Raw genomic sequence first — 26561 nt, 5'->3', positions numbered from 1 at the left:
ATAATATAATATAATATAATATAATATAATATAATATAATATAATATAATATAATAATAAATATGTAGCCGAAAATTTTCTGGTAATTTTCCCTTTTCCAAAAATAATTGGTGTTAACATGTATACTTATTCATCCTGAGACCGAAAATCGCTTTTTTGAAATTTTTGTTTGTATGGCTGTCTGTCTGGATGTTTGTTATCTTTTCACGCGATAATGGCTGAACGGATTTCGATGAAAATTGAAATATAAGTTAAGTTCGTTGTAATTTAGATTTTAGGCTATATGGCATTCAAAATACTTCATTTAACGGGGCCTGAATTAAATCGAAATATCTCGCTTATTATTGTTTTTTTGTGAAAAATGTTACATAACAAAAGTTTCTTTAAAAATGATTTCCGATAAGTTTTATTCTATGCAAAATTTGGTAGGTCTGATAGACTTTTAAAATAATAATACAATACGTTTTCACCGCCGCCTCAGATTGTAGCGTTGTTGTTCCTGCAGTAATTCCATGTGCAAAATATAAAATTTTTGAGTAGGAAGAAAAACCACATTTATTCATTCCATGGCAATGGTACATAGGAGATCGTGAATTCTTACATTTTCGAAAGAAAGAAGTATAATTACATATCACTGTTTATGCTGTATCACCATTTAAGTTATTTGAAGGTTTCAGAACCATAGTGGGCCAAGCGCCATTTACTGAAGACGTAGAAAACAAGGGTCAAAATTAAGTTATTACCATAATTCAATGGAACCATACAGCAAGTAATATAAAGTTTACACATTAAAACTAAATGATATGTCAATCTTCATTAAACTATAGTTGAGTGTAATAACAAATAAGAAACATGTTAAAGGAATTGTCATTGCACCAAATGAGTGCTCTCTGGACCAAAATGATCGAAATTTAATTATTTAAATACAATTTCAATTAAGTAACATATTAAACGATTTATCCTTCTAACAAACACAAATGTTCCCTGGATCAAACGTCCTATTTTAATTACGTAATTACTTTATATTTATTTCTAACAGGTGCAGCGGAGCGCACGGGTACGGCTAGTTAGTAATAATTATTGTCATGTCACGCCACCAAACCGTTGAGTTGATCGATATTTTGTTGAACGATGTAGATAATGAACTCTCCCGACCTGTATGAAATCACGTGGTGCAGACATGGAGTGGGACGATATTGTTTATGTATTACTACTCTTCTTTTCTATTGGAATTGGATACGTCTTCCGAGAAATACACGATAAAGAAAGTAGAAAATGGCTAAGTTCTGGTTTAGGATTCCTTCTAGTGTTCATCGTATCAGGGAAACACATTTTGCATCCCATTTTTTGTACTGTTATAAATGCGTTTATTATACTCTCAACAGATAAAAGGTGAGAATGAAGGTTAGAAAGTTGTTACTTGATGCAGCTTTTGAACTCAGATAGGAATATTAGGCCTAGGAACAGATATTGCCCGGAATGGATCAACTTCAGAACACGATTACCGTCCCATCATACAAAATTCCAACCTTGTGCACACAAAATAAATTATTGGCTTTGAAAAGTGCCTTTTCGTAAGCATGATGATGCGCATTTGACAGAGACAAATGGTTTTTTTAGTATTTGAAGATAATTATTGGCATTGGGATAACGGTATACTGAAGGTTGTCCCTTATTAGAAAATGGGTAAAATAATGCGAAACGGACATTGCACTTGACTTAGTATATGCAAGGCATAAAAATGCCTTCGATATCTCTCCACACTACACAATCCTTCGGACTCAAATCACTTAAATAATTCCCTCAACTAAGCCACTAACCTTGTCACATAGGCCTACTTCGACTTAATGTCACTTAGCTGTTCCCTCATTTAACCCATCTAACCCATAGAGAAACTTAAATCAAACAGTCCCGTGTGTGGTGTGGGGCGATATTGAAGATTGGCCACCTAATTTAACCTGTCACATTCGTATATGCAAGGCATACTAAAAACCTAAACTAATGTAACCTAACCTGTCACAGATTCGTATATGCAAGGCATACCAAAAGTCTAAACTAATTTAACCTAACCTGTCACAGATTCTTATATACAAGGCATAAGAAAAGCCTAAACTAACTTGACTTAACCTGTTACAGATATCCACACCGGAGAACTTAGACTAATTCAAGTTGGAAGTTTCAGTGTCCCGTGCTGTAGAAAAGCTGGTCAGGGTCAAGGATCAGTGACAGGTTAGGTTTAGTTTGTTCAGGCTTTTAGTATGCTTTGCATAGGTGTACGCTTTTTGGAAGATATGTAGGCAGATTTACCCAGGACCGAAGAAAGAAGTGCGTTCCCACATAGTGCAACATATGGTTGTACCACTGGGTTACGTGGTCATTTCGTGTGAAAATGTCTGAGAAAATCATGTCAGTTAGGCCTATAATAAGAAATGAAGGTATTTTGGGCGGTTTAGATGTGCAATGGTCACATCGTGTTTTTTTAGATTGGTGTGACTGGTTGAGGTTTTTTCCAGGGTTTTCCCTCAACCCAATACGAGCAAATGCTGGGTAACTTTCGGTGTTCGACCCTGGACTCATTTCTCCGGCATTATCACCTTCATATCATTCAGACGCTAAATAACCTAGATGTTGATACAGCGTCGTAAAATAGACCAATAAAATAAAATTAAAAAAAATAGATTGGTGTGCTGCAATTTTGAGTTATTTTCAATTATTTAAATTTAAGATATTTTTTCCTCTCGTATGATGTGCTTTAGCAGATCGAAGATTCACTTTGAATTATTTATGTTTTAAGTATTTATGTACACCCAATAAAAACATATTTTTTTACATTATTTTTCAGTGGTACAGTCTTTGTAAGCCCTATATAAGTACCTACTTATGCTGTATTCTGAAGTACAGTGGTACTTTTTTTTTTTTTTTTCTCAGGGAAAATAACATGTCTCTTACGAAAACACATGTTTTATTCACTGATTTATAGGACTATAGACTAGCTTAGCCCACATGGATTACCAAGAACTTTTGCCTTATTAATATTAAAACAGCATAAAATTATGAATTGTGTTTGTTACTGGAAGAAACATTGGCTACACTACTTTCACCTTCACTGCAACTTTAGTGGTAGTATGTATGGTTGATGGAGTGAAATGCGTTTCTGCACTTATCTAGCCCCTCATCTATCCCACTTTAACTTCGTCACAGCCCTCGACCTCCTGTACTTCGACCTAGAATAAATACTAGTATTTTTAATCACATGGAAATGTTATTGTACACGCTTAGTGTGATAATACTGTTATTTTCAAAATAATAAGAATCATGGATAAGATTATTTACAGAAATATGTTATATTATGCTTAAAGTAAAGGAATATTGTGTTGTTAATTCATTATTTGCAGAAAGAATGGTCAGTGTTATACAAGCGAATCTTTTGACATAGGCCTAATAACAGATCATTCAACTGTGTAGGGCTTATGTTCTGCAGGCTGGGCTCCAAGGGCTAGTCTCTTCAGGCTAGAGTTCATTGCCTCGAATTCGATATCTGAAGGAGGAGATGTTAAGGACTGCAGGCAGATTTGGAAGGCTTAGTGCTGTACAGATAGTCATCTGAAAACCCACAGTCCACCCATTCACATATCTAGCTACTATGCTGAGTAAATTTTTGGAATATCAGTCAATCTTCTTAATGTATCCAGCTGTTTGCTGACAACATAAAGTTCACTACAGTCCACTGTAGTCTATTCAGTTGTTTTTCACGAGAAATGAGGGATATTTTGATCGGTGTTCATTATAGATGCCTGTTGCTAGTAGCCAGAGGTGGTGTGTAGTCAATATACACTGCAGGGCTGTGTCTTCTGCAACTGGTACTGATGATTTTGATTTATTTCTTTTGTGGTTTATGGATGGACAGTATAGAAGAATGTGTTCCAGATCTTCATCATGATTATTACACCACAGACAAGTAGGATTATCAGAAATGTGAAATCGGTGTAGGTACAATTGAGTGACAATGTGACCTGTACTGGCTCTTGTTAAAAATGTTTGAACATGTCTGGGCAAGTTTTTGTCCATTTCCAGGTCATTTGATTTCTTTTGTACAGACTGTAAAATTTTTCCTTTGTCAGAAGAGAGCCAATTGTTGATCCATAAGTTTGTAAAATGAGACTTTACAGAAGCAAAAGCATTGGATAGAGATATCACTTGAAGAGGTCTTGGTTGCAAATATGTTGCCTATATCGACTTTCTCGTTTCCAGGTATACCACAATGACTAGGTATCCATTGAAATGTTATTTCCTTTTGGAGTTCTCTTGGTTTACTTAGTTGTTTCTGAATTGGAATAATTCTATGTGCGTGTAGATTTGGTACACATTTAATTATATTAAATATAGCCCCCTTGGAATTGGTAAGTATGCAAATAGATTTTTCAGAAATTTGAGTAACACACTGAAGAGCAGCATCAATAGCTAGCAATTCAGTGTCAAGACTGGAGGAGGATGAACATGGTATAACTTTCTTGATATTTTGGAATATGATACCCTGCTCCTGATGTCCCATTATTAGGATTTAGAGATCCATCTGTATAAATTTGGTGATCCTTATATATGCTGCAGAGTAGTTCCATGGAATTTTCACATTTTTGGAATATAGGAAAACGAGAAATGATATTTCTTTGTTATATGCAAATTTAATACAATTATTAAAATTATCAGAAACGACATAATATGTAATGGGATATGATGATAGAGAGTGGATTAATCTTGCACAGGATAGGGACCGATGGCGGGCTTATGTGACGGTGGCAATGAATCTTTTGGTTCCTTAAAAGCCATTTGTAAATAAGTAAGGACATAATATGTGATGCAGTCCTCTCCTAGACAGTTACAGAAAATAATGTATGTTATTTTCTATTTTTTCAGAAAATGTCATATTCTGAGCTTCTTTTTTACATTTTCATACCTGTTCTTCTTCCGTACAACTGAGTATTTTGGGATACCATATCCACCAGCACATACCAACCTCATACAAATGATGATGACATTGAAGGTGATCATTTATTTTTATACATTTTTGTTACATACAGTACAATGAAATTTATAACCTGCACAATAGATTGCTTACTAGCAATAACCATTGCTCTTCCTGTGAAACATGGTAACATAATTGAGGCATTGACATGGGAAAGCATGTAAGTCACAAAAACGAAATTTTACAGGACAAGCAAAAAACCTTTGTGGGTCTGTTACAAAGGACGTTACTTAATGCTAACACCATCTTTGATGAGCTGCTGAAACTAAACCATTTCTGCTAGCGACATACTGGCTTTACCATGCCGCTGGCGTGGGTTCATACTATCTTATCCGTGAAAAAACGGATTTTCGATTTTTTGTGACTTGTATGCTTTCCCATGTCAATGCCTCAATTATTGAAAGAAAAGAAGTCAAGGTTGGACTTTTTAGTACATAAACGACAGTACTTGTCAAGTTAGTAACAGTTGCTGAATATACACAGATATTAATGAATATGATTTCTTCTAATAACCTAATGTATTTCTTAAATTTGTATTTTGGAAGTCCAAGAATAAGCTTTCAGCTGTAAATACTTGATTTCCATTCATCATTTGTACTTGTATCTGAATGCTACGAGAATGTCTTCTCTGATGGCATATTTACCAATGAAGAAAGGAAAACAGGCTATTCTGTAACATAGTAATTAGACGAATGTAAATTTTTTATCTTTTATTTACCATCACAGTTCACTTGCTGCATAATTCTCAGCTTTGTTTGTTTATTATTTACGTATTTTCTCTTTTAAGATTTTGGTGAATGAGTAATATGTGTGTTTCCTTAAGTTATTCTGCAGTGCACCCATTGGTAATTTCTCTGATTTCATCATCACAAGACCGCGGAACTTTATGCACTAAAAACCTGAAAATATGCATGCAACTATACAGTAAAAACTGTTGAAATATGTGCTAAACTTGAAATATATGCAGTAAAAAATACATTTTAGAGATTAATAATCAGCCATTCCAGTTATTATGGATGTTAAATTTTTACAATTTTGAAACTCTAGGCCTATATATTGAAAATGAAATGACTTTTGTCAATTTTTATTATTAGAATCGATTTAGAAGATGAGTATCATTTTACAGAAAAAAGTTGTTTGAATAAAATTTATTAGTACTGCAGAAAATAAAGAAAAGGTTCCGTCACGGATGTTACAAGATTTGTGAACTCACTTTACACCTTATTAACAAAAAGTGTAAAACTCAGGTCTCTGCCTCAAGCAAAAAGAGATTGATTCTCACTGTGTCCGTGTGAAAGCTATGCAAATCGCATGGCATTGAATTAGTTCACAAAAACATAATCGGTAAATATTTTATAGCTGTTTCTTCCATGTCACGGATGTTACACACATTTTGTCACGGATGTTACAGATGAGTTAATGTCCTTCATTTTTTCCAGTTTCAAAACAACTGTGACATTTCTAAGTCAAAATATTCACTTGAACTGTAAGATTGCTAATTGTTATTAACTCAATCTACTTAACATAAATGGCAGAAAGAATATAGTACAGAGTAAAAAATTCCTTGATCCTGGAGCTCTGGAATTAACAGTGCAGACTCTAAAAATATTTCTTCAACAATAGCTTCTTGAAAAACATAGATTAACGGCATCTCTCTATCAGTAAGTGCTGAAAACTTTAGGGAAAGAAAAAGTACTCATTATCTAGACAAGACCACTTAGATTCAATGCCCATAAAACTTGTAACATATTTTCCTTTTGGAAATAAAACAGAGTGTTTAAATTTAGGGCCTTATCCATGTCTTACACTAATAGTAAACAAATATTTTTAAAAAACATTTTTTCATTGGATTTCCCAATTTGCCTGGAATGGCTGTAATACGATGTAAATTAAAATAACTTAAAGTAATAAGTATCAAGAAGCCATATTGACAGAAGACGATTTTCCTATCAGTAGAAAAACATTTGTCTTCAGAAGTCCATTTCTTCAATAAAACTTTTCTGCTACTTTTTTCTTTTGGCATATTGGCAGTTAAACTTGTAAGCAGATTGATCATGTACTGGTTCTTCATTTGATTGTGCAGTAAAACTTGTTGAAATGAAAATTTACACTTCACGAGACTTCATTGTTGCAGGTGTTTAAATACAGTACCGTCAGTTTTGTTTCTATGAAATCAGAGTAAAAGGTGGTAAAAGTCTGAATGACATCTTGGCAGCATGTATTTTCGCCTTGGTTCCTGAAAATTACACTTACACGGCTAGTATGTACTGTACATTGTACACAGAGCAGCAGCTAGCCTCATGTTGAAGTGGAAAACAACCCAGTTTTATACACTAGGGACAAGTATCCATTGTTACAGCAATTTCATGTCCTCAACAGTAATAAAATAATTATTTGTTTCATTTCTCACATAATTTTCATATTTCTTGAAAATTAGGTTCTTTTTATCAGAGAGAAATTTTGAAATTTGATTATATATCTGGCAAAACAAGGAAATATGTTAATATATGCATTTAAAAGCGAAACTCCTCAAAATATGCATTTATGCAAAGTAAAGTTGGCTTCATTCAAACATAAAAACCATGATCAGCAAAGATCCACTTTTACTTTCTTAATATGCCAAATCAATAAAAACATGCAATTACATGAAGTTCTGCAGGCTAATTATCAAATTTTGTGATTATTTTTCCATAATATTCATCATTAAATGGTCTGATGAATGTGCAGCACAAATTATTTTTAATTTGAAGGTAAATTTTTGACAATAATTGTAATATGTATGTACAGTATTTTAACTTTTGTATTATAAATAACATACAATAGCTAGGCCTATATTAATGTTTTCGTCCTTTGAAACAGCTTGTAGGACTGGCATTTGAAGTTCACAATACAGCCACAGCTTCAAGAAAAAATGGACAGGGTGATAGTTCGATTGTTGCAGAATTTGAAGCAACAGAAGTTCATCCAAGTTTCCTTGATATTTTTAATTACACATTCTGCTACATCGGAATTATGACAGGTAATTAGCTTCATTTTATAACCTTTTTTTTAAACAATTTCATATTGTTTACTTAATAAATTATGCTTTCAATTGAAAACTTCTGTAAATAAACATTACATCATTTCACAGGTCACCTACATGAATTAATTTTTAAAACTGGTGCAGTCATTACGAAAATAGAACAAAATAAAATAATTTAATTCGCTTATTAAAACTTTGGAGCGCGAGATAGCATCACAATGCTACAAAGCCAGAAGATTGCGGGTTCGATTCCCGATGGGGGTCACAGATTTTTCCATTGATCTAATCCTTCCAGCCGCATTATGGCCCTGGAGTCTACTCAGCACATAGGATTGACACCCCTACTGCCATTAATTTGCCGACTGTCTGTAAAGATGGAAGCCTTAACCTCTTGCCCACCCTCTGGGCTGGTCTGTCATGGGGTTCCCTTTACCTTTATTAAAACTTTACTTTTTTGTAGACGAAATGTATCTTGCCACAAGTAATTGTAATGCTCCGAAGTAAGTAGTATTACTCTTTAGCATGTACCCAGAAAGTACTACTTTTAATACCTGGTATTTTTTTAACTCTGGTAGTCATTTCAATTAGGTATCTCTACTATTACTACTGTACTGTATTATTAGTGTTGCTGGGTCCATTAACTTCACTAATATAAACAGTCTATGATTTCCATTTAACTCATATGTGAAATAAATACACAGTAGAAAAGATGCGTTAACTATAATATATAAACACTGAAATGATGTAAATAATTCCTCTTGTTTGAAATAAAACTTTGATACTTGTTCACACGTCGCAGTATGAGAGTTGCGCAGTTTTTTGTACTGCAGCATAGCAAAAGTAGCGAAGTTTGACCATACCTTTAAGTGGCCATCCTAGTTCATTTATTGGAATGTGTACTCACTGATTCGATCACTCATTTATGAATGAGGAGCAACTGTGAATATGAAATGAGTTTGAGTGCTGATAGAAGTATCACTCATTTATAAGTGTTCACTATGAATTCGGCGCTTAGAGTATTTTATTGTTCAATTGTTTGTAATTCTACACTACCCTCACTTATTCATCACACTTATTCCTTCTTTCTCCTTGTATAAATTTATATACCATAATGTTTTTTGTGTGATCCTAGCAGCAGATATAAAAAATTTGGGTAGAAGAAAAGATACCTACAGAGTGGGGTAAAGGAGTAATCATTAAAATACCTAAAGAAAGGTGACCTCACCAGTTGCAACAATTGGCGCGGAATAACTTACTATCCACTCCAAGCAAAGTTTTCACCAGAGTCATTCCGAATAGAATTAGAGAAAGGGTGGAAACAACACTGAGAAAGACACAGTATGGCTTTAGGCCAAATAAAACTTGCACTGATCTTATTAATACTTTGAGAATAATAATGGAGCAATCTTCTGAATGAAGTAACCCATTATAGGCTACTTGATATTTGTCGATTTTGTTAAGGCCTTCGATTTGCTGGATAGAGATTTTATCTGGAGAAGATTAAACAAAATTGGAATTACCGACTAAAATCATTAATATTATCAAAGATTGTTATAATAACAGTATTTGTTATGTTTCACATAATGGGGAAATTCTCTGCACCATTTACTACGGAAATAGGAGTTAAACAAGGTTGCCTCTTGTCCCCACTATTGTTTATTCTGGTTATGGATGACATAATGAATGATTTAAGTAGTAGAAGACGTCGTGGCATTCGGTTGGGTTTAAATGCAAGACTAGAAAGTTTAGAATATGCCGATGATGTATGCCTCTTAGCCCACAGATTTTCAGATATAAATGCCAAACTTCATGATTTGCATAACTTGGCAGCTAATGCTGGTCTGGAAATAAGTAAACGCAAAACAAAAGAAATGAGAATGAGTAGATTCTGCTCATATGTTAGAAGGAGAAGTAATTGAAGCTACAAATGAATTTACATATTTGGGAAGTATAATTTCTGTGAATGGTGGTTCAGATGAAGATGTAAATGCCAGAATAAAGAAAGCAAGAAATGCCTTTATTCAATTGAAATCGATTTGGAGGTCGAAGAAAATCTCCTTAAAACTTAAATTAAGATTATTTAACTCAAATGTAAAGTCGATTTTACTGTACGGGTGCGAAACTTGGAAGGCAATGAAACAAATTGGAAAGAAATTGCAAGTCTTTGTAAATCATTGCTTGAGGAACATCATGGGTATTTGGTGGCCAGAGATTATAACTAATAAGGAACTCTGGAGAAGAGCAGATCAGCACGAAATCAGCAAAGAAATCAAATTCAGAAAATGAAAGTGGATTAGGCATGTACTAAGGAGAGAAAATGGTAACATCACTAAAATGGCTCTGGATTGGAACCCCCAAGGACTGAACAGACGAAGAGGAAGACCTAAAATAACATGGAGCAACACAATTAAAGATGAGGCTAAACAGGCAGGGAAAAAATACATTAAAGGTGATATGATTCAGTTGTATGAACACTAATAAGTACAATAAGATTATTGAAGATGTTAGTCAGACATGTTTCGGAGATGCTTCTCCATCTTCAGTGACAAATTACAACGACTGCAAAACGAAAATAATTATAATTAATATCTTGTTTAGTTATATTACAAAAATTAAAAAAGTGACAAATGAAAAAATAGAAAATATCTTAAATTGTGATACTTTGTAAATATCTTCCATTGACTAGAAAAGTTAAAAATATAAAATATAATTGATTTCTAAATAAGCAATAGTATTATATCTTCTATATATGCATATGATAATTGAAAATAATATGAGAAACTATAATAATGTATAATGAAATTGAATAAAAGTATGAAAATAGATTTGCCATTTAAAAATTAAAAAGTTAAAACCCTATGATGTAGGCCTATGTATATTTTTCTGATAAAAAGTTAAATATGTTCTGTGTTAACACCTGCATAGAATTGGAATATATCAGTCCCCTAACTCCATTGTGCAACTCAGATTGGGAAATGGATTCGGAGCACCTCAAAGTCTGTGCTTCAGTGGCTAGTCATGATAATATCTTTGAAAAATATTGAGTGCAAGAGGTCAAATGACTTTATTGTCAAATGCCTGGCATTAGAAAACAACAACTTTTATTCAATTTCATTATACATTATTATAGTTTCTCATATTATTTTCAATTATCATATGCATATATAGAAGATATAACACTATTGCTTATTTAGAAATCAATTATATTTTATATTTTTAACTTTTCTAGTCAATGAAAGACGTTTACAAAGTATCACAATTTAAGATATCTTCAATTTTTCCATTTGTCACTTTTTAATTTTTGTAATATAACTAAACAAGATATTAATTATAATTGTTTTCGTTTTGCATTCGTTGTAATTTGTCACTGAAGATGGAGAAGCATCTCCGAAACATGTCTGACTAACATCTTCAATAATCTTATTGTACTTATTAAAGCGCTTTCAGAATAAGAAGGCATATAAGGCGGAGCTAGTTCAGGCTGGTCTATGTCGACTAGCCATTGACAGTGAAACGGTGTTGCCTAGTTAAATCGTCGCCAAGTCTCACTGAAGCGTCGCGTATTAGTTTCTTTCTTGCGCGCACAATACTTATGGCTAGGAATGAATTTTAAGCTATGCCATTCGATAGAGCTCCGAATTCTGAATCCAACAGTACAAGAATGGCAATTGTATGTCAACTGGTTCGCGTGTTATCGCTCTAAGACTAAACAGAGATATCCAACCTACAGCATAGAACATATTTTGCTCTGAATTCCGTCTCTGTAAACGAAGATAGAATCTGTTTATTTTCAAATTCAGATGTGGACTGTTTTCTCTTGTGTGATGTGTAACTTACCTGTACCGTAACAATATCTCTTGAAGGGATTGCAATTGGCTCTGTTGTTTCATCTGTTATACGCAAAAGGATAATCCAACACTCATAAGCGAGGAGTATGGTATTTTTCTATATAATTTTTTTAAAGGACTAACTTATGATTCAGTGTGTGTCAGTTCTTCACGAACAAAGAATCTTGACTGCAGAGACATGTGGTTTAGAAGTGCATATGTTATCTCATATTCTCGGATAGAACAAAGAGACAATTAAAATAGGTGGTATAACTTACTTGAATTTACCTCTCCTGGAAAATAACGCAAAACAAACGTGTTAATTATTTGTACAATTTTTAGAACCGTGTATTACTTCATCGTACGATATTTTAAATACATTAGTAGTATGTGTTAGCAGTTCCATTATAATAGAACGTGGAAAGAAGAAGAAAGCTGAGAACAATCATAGGTACGATTTTCACTTTTCATTGGAATATTATACATGGTATAAGACGAAATATTGCATAAACATATGAGATATTTGGATGATATTGTAAACATAAACACTCCTGCCTCTTTTTCCATGCATTATACGAAGAGCATTAACAACATTCTTCCTTAAGAGCATTAGAAAACTTTATAAAATGAAGCACATTAACTACATTTCACTTTTAAAATAAATACAGGCATGCTAGGAACAAGGAGATTTTATAATTCCAAAACTCAATTTCTATTTTAAAAACCTTTCGTTATAATATATATTACACTTTATACGATTTTTTCTAATATACAATTTTATCTTCAATATATTAACGATATTATTGGATTACGGTTTTCATATTCGCTTCTGTACAACTACCTTCACTTGTAGGTTTATATTGCCACAGGCCAGAGTGATAGAACATAGCATCCTTGACTTCTAGGTAGGTATAAGCTTGAGGATTAAATTAAATTAGATAGGCTTGATTTAATAAAGTAAAAGAAAGTAATCTTCATTTTCAATATGAGTACTGAATTAGGCCTACATATGAACAGATATGCTTATATTCTTATAGCCGGATTCTTAGCCAGAATATGAAACACTGGACCTCTAGACATGTAAAAATTATATGATAAAATAAAATTAGATAGACTTAGTTTATCAGAGAAAAATAAAATAATCTACAGTTCCAGTATGAGTACTGAATTATATACGAACACACATTATGATTACGTTGCATTATAGCCAGATTCGTAACCAGAATGTAGAACCCTGGACCCCTAGGTATGTATAAGCTAGAAAATTAAATTAAATTATATAGGCTTCATTTAATGGAGGAAAAATAAAATACTTTCCAACTTCAATACTAAATTACGTATCTACAGATATGTTTTCGTTTTGTTATCGCTAGATTCTTAGGCTGCCCCTACAAACAAACTGTACCTTATCTTTCCTCTGGAGAAATAAACAATAATAAATTCAGCTTTGCTGTACAAGGAAGTCTGAGTAAGAATTAAAACATTCTTTCTCAGACATTAGCGAAGGAAATTTCTACATATCTGTCACTTTATTTCGCAAGTCAGTGACTCCAAGAGCTACTGATCTATGAAGCGAAGAAGTAATAAAAATTGAGATGAGAATTACTTCAGTAAGAGTAATTATATTTAAACATTACACACAATGAAGAAACAGGTCTCTACCCGCTCGCTCAGCGAGAGGGCTGCAACTGATATGTTCTGTCCTTATCTGTTGTCTCTGTCTTCCACGTCTCGTGCACCGTGCACTGTGTGACAATGTCGAACTATTGCTAGCACTCAATTGGCTTAGGCCATATGCCTTCTTATTCTGAAACCGCTATAGTGTTCATACAATTGAAACATATCACCTTTAATGTATTTTATCAAATCAATGAACACTGTATTATTGACTTAACATATGTGTTTTATCATTACATAAGGCAGGGAAAAGCTGGAATGAAATTAAAGCGTTGGTGAACAATAGAGTATGATGGCATGCTTTCATCAAGGCCCTATGCCTTGTGACCAGGAGTACTGCTGCTGCTGCTGCTGCTGCTGCTGCTGCTACTACTCCTACTCCTACTCCTACTCCTACTCCTACTGCTGCTACTGCTACTAAGCAATATTAAAATCTATTTAGTTAAAGCTTATCTGTACCGTACTAATATTATTTATTTTTTTTTACCATTATCTTGGACTGACTCGGTTTACCCCTTCAACTTCTGAATTATCGTCGTAAGGGCAAAAGATCACTGGGAAGACCACTTAGATGCTGATGAGAGGCATAACAGGTCATTTAATATGTGAGAGGCTGAAGAAGAACAAGAAGAAGAAGAAGGAGAAGGAGGAGGAGGAGGAGGTTTATCTTACAACTGAAGTTTATTTTTTTCAAGGCCGTTACTTTTGTTTTATATTTGATATTATAGCCTTGGCACCTACCTGGAGATTATCTTCTGATTTTCAAATATAACATTAGATTGCTGGTCTCATTTGGGAAGTTAACTAAATTCATCAGGTGGTTGCTTTGAAATAATGCTTCTGTGCAATACTGTATATGTCACGTTTGTAAGTTGTTTGAAAATAGTCTGGAATTTTTTTACTTATTTCAGACCATCACGCGATTTTTATGTGCCTAAAATAAGAACATTTCTGGTTTCCAGTATGTGTAATGATCATATCATATGCCCTTCTCTTCATTCTTCCAGATGGCTACCATTTCAAAACTTCCTTTCTCATTCTGTCTTCTAACATTCTTCTTTTAACATGCCCCTACTACTCCAGCTGTTTTTTTAAGTACGGTATCAATAATGAGTTTTGTATTTACATTTTGTTCCTGAAAGCCTTATCTGTTACTCTAAATGAGAGTTAAAAATATAACTGTGACAGGCACTATTATTATCATACTCTAGGCCTATATATTTTCATATATTGCGACATAAAATATTTCGAAATTATTAATTATCTTAAGCAGAATCTTAAATTTGTTTTCAGGTCCATATTACACATACAGAACTTACCATGATTGGTTGACTTACCCCTTCTTATCATCTGCTCCTTGTAAAGATGCTACTATTCAGAAAATCAAATATGTGCCAATGTTTGCAGTTCTCTTCCTTATTGCTTCAACTGTCTTTCCACTCAAGGTGAGGAATATTAGATGTTATGAATATTTAGTTTTAAGGTACCTAGCTATACTTTTCAGAGAACTTAAAAATATGGCCTGGCATAGGTGTAGTAATGTAAGATTTTATATATTTTTTAAAAATTATTTATTAAATTATTATTGACATGTCACTGGCTTAGAGTACAAATTAGATACACTGGTGAGATAGAAGATAATAATGTAGAAACAGTCTTATATATAATTGTTGTGAGTAGGCGAGGGATAGTTAAAAAGAAGGGGAAAAGAGAGACAAGACAGGACGAATGACAGAGAGAGAGAGAGAGAGAGAGAGGGGGAGGGAGAGGGGGAGGAGAGAGAGGGAGGGAGGGAGAGAGAGAGATATTTTTTTTTGTATGTGCTCACTATATATAGCATAATGAAATTATTTCGATGCTGCAAAGCATTATTTTGAGATTTTCACCAATACACACATTTTCAGTATTTCTGATACTGAAAAGTTTTTCTTGTACCGGTAAGATCTTCAGTAATATGACCTCAGGGATTTCATCTAAACTATTGGACAGACTATGTTCGTAGGCAGTAACTGTAAGTGAATTTTTTCGGAAATGATACTACGCATAAATGTAGGTAGTCATTCATACTTAATAATTTTTGGGTCTTTGTTAAAAAAAAATCATAAAGTGGAAATTTATTCGAAATTTGCTGTAACGATTTTTTTTTTCACGATTATGTTTCTTATGTAAAACATAAGAGAATGTGATAAATGATAAATATCTATATGAATGACATGATAATTAAACTTTTACAAAAATTGATTACTTCCGTATCTGATATGTATGTGCGTGTGGGTATGTAAAACTTTTCAGGGTGGAGATGTCGTTGTTGTATAAGATTCTTTTGAAAATTAATTTATTGTCCAGGATGCTGCCCGAAGGGTTTCGTTGAAATAATTGGAAAGCCACCATTCATTTGTTTGTTACTCAAGAATTTTATGCATGAAAAATAAAATCTTTGTTTTTCAGTTATATCAGAAAACCTCTAGCATAATTCATGAGACTGTGTCTGTGTGCATTTTTAAAAATCAATTCATTGAATTTTTTAAAACAAGATACGCCAATTGAAACTCAGAGATATAATCTAACATCTATCCTATTCTTAAAGTGGTGCATCAGCTCAATACAAGCACAATTTCAATTTACTCCTTCATAGTATTTTATTGTATTGTATTGTATTTGTTAACATTCCATCACAGTCTACTATATACAGTCACGAAGCTTGAGTTTTGAGGGTGCTAGAAACAATAGACTGTGACGGTACTATTTTGCATTGCCTGTAATGAGGTGATATTAGCAATCCTAGTGGTGAGCAACTATCTAATGTTTGCATATTTACTACGTATTGAGCTTTGCGACTGTATATACTAGACTGTGATTCCATGGTATTGATACATTGCTTCACAGCTAGAACATGATACAAGTCAAAAAACTTAATACTACTATAAAGTCTTAATTTACAGTCACAGTCTAGTTGAAATATATACAGAAGAGGTTTACAATATAGTCTACTAGTACAACACAAAGTTTTAGTATCAATTTTATGAAGTGTTGTTGAATGTCATGAATTCACTACAGAATAGAAGGCCTGAGAAATTAGGTACTTCTATAATTTGGCCCTAAATAATCTTATGTTCTGAGTTCCATTTTTTTATATTGATAGGGAGGCTATTAAAAATTTTTACTGCCATATAACGCATTCCTTTCTGATAGCACAATAGACTTGCCGATGGAGTATGGAAGTCATTTTTTTGACGCGTATTTATGCTGTGAACTATTGAATTAGTTACAAAGTTTTCACGACTACATACGAGGAAGGTCATTAATGAAAAAATATACTGACAAGCCATGGGCTTTATTTGTAGTTTTTTTTAAATAGTCCTACACAATTCCCTAGATTTGGCACCTAATGTTATTCTAATTACCCTTCTTTGTAGTAGGAATATACTGTTACTATCTCTGGAACTTCCCCAGAATATTATTCCAAAACTCATTACCGAGTGGAAGTATCCCAAGTATATTGTTTTTAAGATATTGATGTTTATTATATTTTGCATGAATCTAATAGCAAAACATGCTGAATTTAGTTTGAGGGTAATTTCTTTAATATGATTTTTCCAATTTAACACATTATCGATTTTTAAGCCAAGAAATTTGGTTGTTATTTCTAATAGGGACCTATTGTTAATTATTGCGGTAAAAGTAAAAACAAGAAACAAATACGAACTAAGCATCAGTGGGACCACTAAATTTGTGGGTACATTCATTAAACACTTGAAATAGGTGTATAAGAACTTGACTCTCTAGCGAATTGTTAAAGCCTGTCTTAATGACAGCATATTAACTATGTCTTTCACAAGAGGGTGACCTCAAGGAGGAATCTTATCACCTTTACTGTGGTGTCGAGTGATAAACGACCTTATAATATGTAAATAATCTTAATAGATCGGAGTTATATACTAAGACTTATGCTGAATCTAGTTATATTAGCTCTTGAGTATCATGTCGGCATGCTTTTTGAGTTTCAAAAGTGGGGAGCGGGCATGAGGGAGGAATTAGTATTAGTATTATTTATTAATAGTTCAAAAGTACATAAACTTAATATTAAAAATTGATACATGACAAATAGTGATTATGCACAATAAATATACAATTTAATAACAAATTTTCTATCATATAACTATTCAATTTATGTTGGTTTAACTTACACTTACTTCTGGTTTTAGTGCAAGTTTTCACCCTATCGCATTTATTTTAAACATTCAAACTTCTTTACTTGCTAAGTTTGAAATTATCTTTTTTAACTCTATAATAAACAAGTGTATATAAATCGTCCCTGCTGCTATATTCATCCAATTATCTTTTACAACAGACATATTTATATTTAAATTTCATTTCCTCGTTTACATACTACTTAACTATTTCATGTAATAAATATTGCATTGAGGTTAGCAGATATCGACAATAAATGAACAAACTGAATAGCTGGATCAGTACATTCTATGTGTATATGTAGGGCATTGTCTAACCTTGCGCATTCGCTTGTCAGCAAAATCGTCTACGTAATCTCAATACAGCTGTCAGCTTACTTGTTTAAACACATTATTTGTCAATCTAATTATTACATGATAATATCAATTATGAGGGAGGAATTAAGTGTCAATTCTAATAAAACCGAAATGATTTTTATTTACGAAGAAAAGAAAACTAGGAAATATACCACACATTTCCTTATTTGGTAAGAACCTGGTATTAAACAAATCAGTTAAATATTTAAGAGTAATCCTTGATGCCCAGCTGATTTGGGAAACTCATGTGAAATATTGTTCAGAAAAGACTACTGCTGCCTTTTGGGTCTTTAGATGAGTTTTTGGTTGTATTTGGGGGCTACAGCCGAAAATCCTTTATTGAAGCTATTGTGCTGTTCTACGCCCCATGATTATGTACACAGCAGTGATTTGGTGGTTCTGGACCTTGATTTCCCAAGCAAGGACCTTATTGGATTTCATACAGTGACTTGAGTGTTTAGGTATTACAGGAGCCATGAGGACTTCACCAACAAGGGCTCTCAAGGTCTTGCGATGTTTTCTTCCTCTGTATCTCGCAATCCAAAACGCAGCCATGTTAGCTGCTTCTTGACTCTAAGGCCTTGGCCAATGTATAGGAAGGAATGGAGTACTTGGCCACACATGTATTTGGAAAATGGCAACAGATATCAATCCCATTGTTGGTATGAGACAGGATAATATGATTCCTGCATGTAAATTCTCCTGTTTTTATTGTTCCGACAGTGGTACTGGAGCAGAGATTTATGGTGTAAGATTCAGGACTAGAATATCTATCCCTCTTGGCGAATATACTATGGTTTTCCAAGCTGAAGTGTTTGCGATATTAGCCTGCACTCAGGAAAACCTGAATAGATCATGTCAAGGTATCTATATTTGCTCTGATAGCCAGAGTCGACTCCACACTGGTTGAAGAATGCAGAACTATCTTGGAAACGTCATCTAGAAGAATTTTTTTAAATACTAATGGCGGGTACTTGATTTACGTCATTCACCCATATGAAGCCAGTTATATAGACCAGTTTACCAACACAGTTGTTGCCCAGGGTGTGCCATAGGAGGCTGACCTATGCTACACCTGCGATAAGATGGGCTTGTCCAACACAAGTTATAAATCGAGAGTACACCAGGGATCGAACCTGGGTTCACAGAAATCCAGAAGAAATAAAGTGCAACTAAGTGGAGTGTAGGACAATGAACAAACCGACCTCTGGCCAAGAATGGAACTTCCATCCAATGCTATGGTCCAGAACCTTGTGTTGGCATCTCTAAGTTTATAATCCAACAGAGTCTAAAGACGAACCTGATGAAAGGTTTATTAGAAGCCTGGAGATTTACATCAGCCATGAGTCGGCCTCAGTAGCGCAGTTGGTATAGTGCTGGTCTTCTGTGCTCGAGATTGCGGGTTTGATCCCTGCCCAGGTCACTGGCATTTAAGTGTGCTTAAATGCGACAGGCTCATGTCAGTAGACTTACTGGCATGTAAAAGAACTCCTGCGGGACAAAATTCCGGCACACTGACAATGCTGATATAACTTCAGCAGTTGCGAGCATCGTTAAATAAATCATACTTTTTTTTTTTACATCAACCATGAGGCAGACTAAGCTCCTTATTTAAGAACCAAAACCTGACTCAACTCTTGGATTTGAAAAGGAGAATTTTAAGGTGGATAACTGGATAAACTTGCCATTTGAATGAGAACCTACATGTATTGGGTCTTTGTGATGACCCACCTTCTAGGAGATACGGGATGGAGACTGAGTAAACATTTCACATTTTGCTGAATGCGCAAGCATCATAATCTCGGGAAACACATGTTGTCTCCCGAGGAATTTCAGGACATTAAACCCAGTAGCATTGCAAAGCTGTAACACATTGTGGTCTTCTGGCTTGATTTGTAGTTTATGGGGTGTACAGCAGGCCTTCTGGGGTGTACAATGGGCCTTCTGTGCTTAAGTACTGTAGTTGTGTATAACCTTAATTTAGAAGGGTGTACATTCATTACCATGCATGCAGTGGACAGTGGACAGTTTCTTTCTCTCTCTGTGCCACCTTCTTTCCATCTCCCTCCCTTTCTCCCACTTTTCCTCTCTCCCTCTTTCGAGCGATTGTGGAATTACTTTATTATAAATTGTATGAGCTTCTAGGAATTATGTTGCGTACTTGTCTTTCATTTTTCAGTATGCTGAGTCAGATGAGTTCTACAATGAGCGGTCGTTATTATATAGAATCTGGTACATCAACCCAACATTCTTCATATTCCGTATGCGGTTGTACATTGGAATGGTGTTATCAGAATGTGTTTGCACCATGGCAGGACTTGGAGCGTACCCAGAGTTCACTGAGCCTTCTTCTGGTCATGGTCCAACAAAGGAGTTCGTCAGGCTTAGGGAAACGTGTGTATCAAGCATAGTTACAATAATTGTATTGGTCACTTGTAGTTTTATGGTTGCGATGAAAAAATTATGCACATTCATTTAATTTAATTGCTGAAGTTATCCTATTGTTTGATAAATAATTAGTCATTTTACAGTTTTCTTACTGTCTTTGACTAGTGATGTCTTGTTTGCTTTTGATTCAAATTCAAATGTCATGGGTTTGGACTCAGTAAAGGTCGTTTACCCAGATGACGTCATAAGAAGGATTATCAATCACAAGTTATAAACTCTTGTTGTTATGCTTTGGTGAATTAACCACAAAAACAGTTAAGTATTAAACATATCTGTCTGAATGACAGTATCGCTCACTTAATTTATTCACATCCTATAATTGGACGCAGTTTCGCAATAATAGACCAACCTACAATTTAAAAAAAATGAGATATTTGCACAAATCTGTTGATGGCAGGCTAATTTAACTCGGAAAAAATCAAGAATGCGATATCTGAATTTGTTTATAAGCAAAAATTCGTTTATTGCATAAAATTAATTTATTTTGCTTTGATAGATATTTGATAGCCATCCCAACTAGGTTTAATAATCGGCCTCCTAATCAATTCTAAAAGAATATTTATATTTAATTCGATTAATTAATTAATTCAACTGGTGGTCTCTTATTAAAAATTGGTTAGCCTTTTTTTGGTATTATTTGTGCTATTTTTTGTAACAGTATGAATGTTACAATACTTCTTGAATAAAATGTTTTATAAAAACCAGATACGTTTGAATGGCCAATATCTCGGAACAGGTTTTTGGTGCTTAGTGTATTATTGCGTAACTCTGTCCAATTTATTAGTGAAATTTATTTATTCTTTATTACACTCTTCTAACACTTATATAATCACTGATGAACTATTATTTAAATGAAATAAATAACCATTGTGTTAATATTTAAATTATGGTATTATTTTACCAGATTGACTAATTTTGATGTTATACCCTTCATCCTAGAATTCAGAGGATGATGGATATAACATCGAAAGTAGTCAATCAGATAAAATAACACCATAATTTAATATTAACACAGTGAAGTTGCTATTTATTTAAATTAAATAACTTAATTATTCATCAGTGAAGATTTATGAGAAACTCTTTTTGTGTGCAATCGAGAAGTATAGCTTTTTATTTTAGTGCAGTACTATGAAGAAACTGAGTTACTTTGAAAGACTTAAAGCATATACACAATATACACAATCGTTAATTTTTTGTCGTATTTTGTTTATTGTGAAATAAACAAAATAGCTGAGCAAAGATATGTTTTTTTAAGAATGTTCAAACTTTTTCAGAACCTCGAATTCACTACTTGCCAAGAAGGTAACATACAACTTTGAGACTATCCACAATATAGATCCATATGGATCTGATTTTGTACCAACATTCAGGGGTGGCATGAAGTGCTGGAACATGTGTATTCAGTACTGGTTAGCAGTAAATATATACAAGCGCCTTCCAAGAAATCAGTTCAGGTATGTTGTGAAATATGTTGTTTTCTAAGGACAGGATTACACTAGAGTCCCTATTAACTGATTTACGAATTTGCGGATTAACCGAATCCTGACGACACAGAATATAAAATTTTGATTTTGGCATTTTGCAGTTACTACATTTCATTTATACTCTTAATTATGAACAAATTAGTGTATTTGGAAAATGCTTGGAATGTTCAGTCAGTGAAATTTAATGCATTCTTGAAATTCAGTTAAAATTAAATTTAAATTAGAAATTATGTGAGAGTGAGGTTTGTATCTTGTTCACACGTCCTTTCAGTATTAGTATGTTGTTGAAATTCAGTTAAAAATTAAATTTGAATTAGAAACGGTGTGCGACTGAGATTGAAATGGATGAACACTACCTGAACATCTGCATCGCTGTCAAGCAAGAGGATTCTAAGACTTCAAAGTATTAGAGAGCAAGACTGCTAATGACTTCAGCATTAGATGCAGCACAACAACAACTATTACTACTTAACCACAGAATATTATAACATCAACATGCTATAGACTTTAAATGTAATATATATCGTCGTCTTATCTTCTAGGAGTTCTTTGGATATCCTGCCATTATCCATCTTCTTTACATTTACAGTATGTGGCCCTGAATAAATTCCAAAATTTGCTGCATATACGTATAATTCTTCCAAGATGTCCAAGTTCCTTTTATGATCCAAAAGTGCATATCCAGCTGTTTTATAATATATTGCATCTCTACTGTTGCAAGTCAATGCTGATCTGATTTCTTTATAGTCTAAGCCAGTGGTAACCAGCTCAGCTACTCTTACTAAACATTGTGTGCATTCACATGCACTCCTGAGAAAAACAGAGCAATGTTGACATTGCAGACATTGGGACGGTGTGCTGTCACATACTGTTTGTGTGCCACAAAGAGTGCTCTTGCACAAAGAGCATGAGTTGGTCACCACTTACCTAAGCCTCACTTTTATATACTAGTAATAATTGTCTTAATTGCCTTGCCGAAGTTTTATAAATTTTGAGCTGTGTGTGCTTTTGCATTAGACAGGGTTTAAGAATTGAATTTAAGATTGCCATAATCTTTATGAATTTTATTTTCATAGACATGTCTTTTTCTTCAGTGTACGACATTTCACAGCCTAAATAATTAAAAGAATTAAATTATTGACAGAAATTTTACTTCTGACATGTTTTTTTTTTTTTTTTTTCAGAGAAAACTGTAACTTTCATTTCATTTATAGATACACGGGTCATTCGTTTGTTCAAAAATTAGTGGCAACAATTTAATTAAGAACAAAAACTTATTTCATTCACAATTGACATATTAACATTTCTTAAAAATAATCTCTTACACTATCATGTACACACCCAGAAACTGAATTTTCCAAGTTCCAGTTACAACATACTATGCATGCTCAGTGTTAACTGGGCCCAAATTTTGTTTCTGGGTGTGTACAATCTATACTAATAATAAAGCTGTAACCAAAATTTTTCTGGTAATTTTCGCTTTTTCAGCAGTAATTGGTGTTGACATGTATAATTAACCATCCTGAAACAAAAAATCGCATTTTTCAAATGTTCGTTTGTATGCTGTCTGTCTGGATGTTTGTTAGCTTTTCACGCAATAATGGCTGAACCGATTTCAATGAAAATTGGAATATAAATTAAGTTATTTCTAACTTAGATTTTAGGCTATATGACATTCAAAATACTTAATTTAAAAGAGGGGTTATAAGGGGGCCTGAATTAAATAAATCTCAATATCTCACTTATTATTGTGTTTTTATGACGAATGTTACGTAACAAAAGTTTCTTTAAAAATGGTTTCCAATAAGTTTTGTTATATGCAACATTTTGATAGGACTGATATTTAACGAGATATACGAGTTTTAAAATAACAATGCATTTTGTCTGTGTCGCTTCAGACTAATAGGCTATAATGAAATGAAAACAAATGACTGCATCTATTTAAGGTGGCCTTGCATAACAAACGGAAGATATTCATTTAACACTATTTTTGTACAGATATAATTGTATTATACAGGGTGTTTAAAAAATACGGGGCATAATTTCAGGTATGTATTTCCCACATGTAGACAATCAAAATAGTTCATTACAACATGTGTCCGGAAATGCTTTATTTCCGAGTTATGGCCTTCACAACATTGAAATTCATCGGAACGTTTTTCTTTCCGCAGGTCGTTGCCGTCAAAGGAGACGTTAAGAGGGCACTCTGACAGTTCATTCCGAGGCGAAGGTTACATTCAGTGTTGTGTAGGCGTTAGACTGTGCAACATGTATTCAAATCAAGAGCTGGCAGAGATACACTTCATGTACGGTAAGGCGGACGGCAATGCTGCGCTGGCTCGTCGTTTGTATCAGGAGAGGTACCCATAGTGACAATGTCAGATAGGAAGACATTTGTACGTCTCCATTACCGTCTGTGCGAGTATGGAAAATTTAACTCTCCTGGTTTGGGAAGGGGACGACCAAGATCTACAACTCCAGAACTACAGGAGAAGATTCTGGAGGCTGTGAACATGACTCCTTCTATCAGCACATGAAGGGTAGTGTTGCAAGTCAATGTTCCTCATACGACTGTCTGGAGACTGTTGAAAGAGTATCAATTGTATCCTTATCATTTGCAATGTGTACAGGCCCTGTCACCAGCAGATTACCCTGCACGAGTTAGGTTCTGTCAGTGGTTCTTGCAGCAGTGGTGTAAATCCGAACTTTCCTGCCTTAGTATTATTTACAGATGAAGCACAGTTCACACGAGATGGCATAACAAATTTCCACAATCAGCATGTATGGGCGTATGAAAACCCACGTGCAACTGTTCCATCTCATCACCAGGTGCGGTTCTCCCTCAACATGTGGGCCGGTATCATTGGTGATCGATTAGTTGGACCCCATGTACTTGTAAACAGACTTACGGGGCAGGCGTACACAAACTTCCTGGAAAACACCATACGTCATGTTTTAGAAGACACTCCACTAATCAATCGTCAACACATTCACTTCTTGCATGATGGCGCTCTTGCACACTTCAGTCGTACGGCTCGCCGGTACTTGGATCGAAGTTTTCCTGATCGATGGATAGGTAGAGGTGGCCCAATTGCTTGGCCTCCACACTCACCTGATCTGAACCCTCTCGATTTCTACTTGTGGAGCCATTTAAAATCATTGGTTTATTCGTCTCCGGTGCCTGATTTAGAATCCCTTCGGAATCGAATTGTGGCATGTTCTGAGGACATACGCAATACTCCTGGAGTTTGGGATCGTGTTCGCAGGTCAATGAGACATGGATGTGAGGTCTGTATCCAAGCAGGAGGTGGACATTTTGAACATCTTCTGTAATGACAATGACCTGCGGAAAGAAAAACGTTCCGGTGAATTTCAATGTTGTGAAGGCCATAACTCGGAAATGAAGCATTTCCGGACACATGTTGTAATGAACTATTTTGATTGTCTACATGTGGGAAATACATACCTGAAATTATGCCCCGTATTTTTGAAACACTCTGTATGATGGGAATATATACATGTTTATCAATATTAATATTCAGAGAATGTTCGTGTGTTTGAAGTAATCTCAGAAGCTACTTAATTGGTTTGGATAATTCTTTCACCATTCGAAAGTGTAGTTTCTCTAGATGGACGTAATGCTATAGGCCATTGCTGTAACTCCTGAATGAATCTAGGATTTAGGCAGGATTAAAATAGATTCATATGCACAGAAAACTTGATATTCTATCGCAATATTGTAGTCTATTACTTGATTATTTAAACTTTATTTCGACCAAATAAAATTTAATTTTATACATTTCAATTTCTTTTTGTTCACAGAACATAATAGTATTTTTACGAGTTTTGTCATAAAGATGAGTATTTTCCGTGGATCAAAAATACAGCACATATGGAGTAAAAATTAGTATTTTACCGTTGAGCTCAGAGCTGAGTTATTTTACAACAGTGTCACGAAATGGCATTCTTGCGCTCATAATTTACCCATATTCGTTATACCAGATTCATTTTATTTATTTTTTTTATTTACTTAAACAATAATGTACAACCGAGTGATGTGGCCGACCAATCTGACTGGGGTTTTTCATGGTTTTCTTAGACATAAGGGCAAATGCCTCATTGGAAATTACATGCCATGATTCATCACTGCCTCAATCGTCAATAAAAGGTTGCATTCAAGACTAATTTGGAAAAATGTTAAACGAATTATCCTTGTACCAAAAATGGATGTTCCCTGAACCAAATGATCCTATTTTAATTATTTGCATGTAATAACTATTAAGAAACATATTAAAGGAATTATACTTGCACCAAATGAATGCTCTCTGGACCAAAATGATCGTATTTTAATTACCGGTATTTAAATACAATTCAGAAGATAACTTACAGAGGGCCCTATATAACCTGAACATAATAGCTAAAGAATTTAACTTAAATATTTCTTTAAAAAAGACAAAAGTTATGGGATTCAAAGGAAAAACACCAATAAGATTGAAAATAATCCTTAATGATGAATCAGTAGAACAAGTGAAC

At 34.0% G+C, this 26561-nt stretch overlaps 1 protein-coding gene across 1 annotated transcript in view; it reads left to right on the top strand.

Moving 5' to 3' along the window:
• The first annotated feature begins 1168 nt into the window (after positions 1 to 1168).
• The window catches only part of frj (membrane bound O-acyltransferase domain containing farjavit), a 32445-nt gene continuing 7052 nt past the window's right edge, over positions 1169 to 26561 (top strand). Inside the window, exons 1-6 of the mRNA XM_069839582.1 lie at positions 1169 to 1392; positions 4915 to 5041; positions 7883 to 8042; positions 14843 to 14994; positions 20276 to 20490; positions 21819 to 21998. Coding sequence (XP_069695683.1) covers positions 1181 to 1392; positions 4915 to 5041; positions 7883 to 8042; positions 14843 to 14994; positions 20276 to 20490; positions 21819 to 21998 — 1046 coding nt within the window. The 5' untranslated portion in view covers positions 1169 to 1180. The remainder of the gene's footprint in view (positions 1393 to 4914; positions 5042 to 7882; positions 8043 to 14842; positions 14995 to 20275; positions 20491 to 21818; positions 21999 to 26561) is intronic.

The sequence above is a fragment of the Periplaneta americana genome, chromosome 11 (assembly GCF_040183065.1).
Source record: "Periplaneta americana isolate PAMFEO1 chromosome 11, P.americana_PAMFEO1_priV1, whole genome shotgun sequence".
Lineage (NCBI taxonomy): Eukaryota > Metazoa > Arthropoda > Insecta > Blattodea > Blattidae > Periplaneta > Periplaneta americana.
The sequence above is the reverse complement of the archived record's forward strand: the minus strand, read 5'-3'. Positions and strand labels throughout refer to the sequence as shown.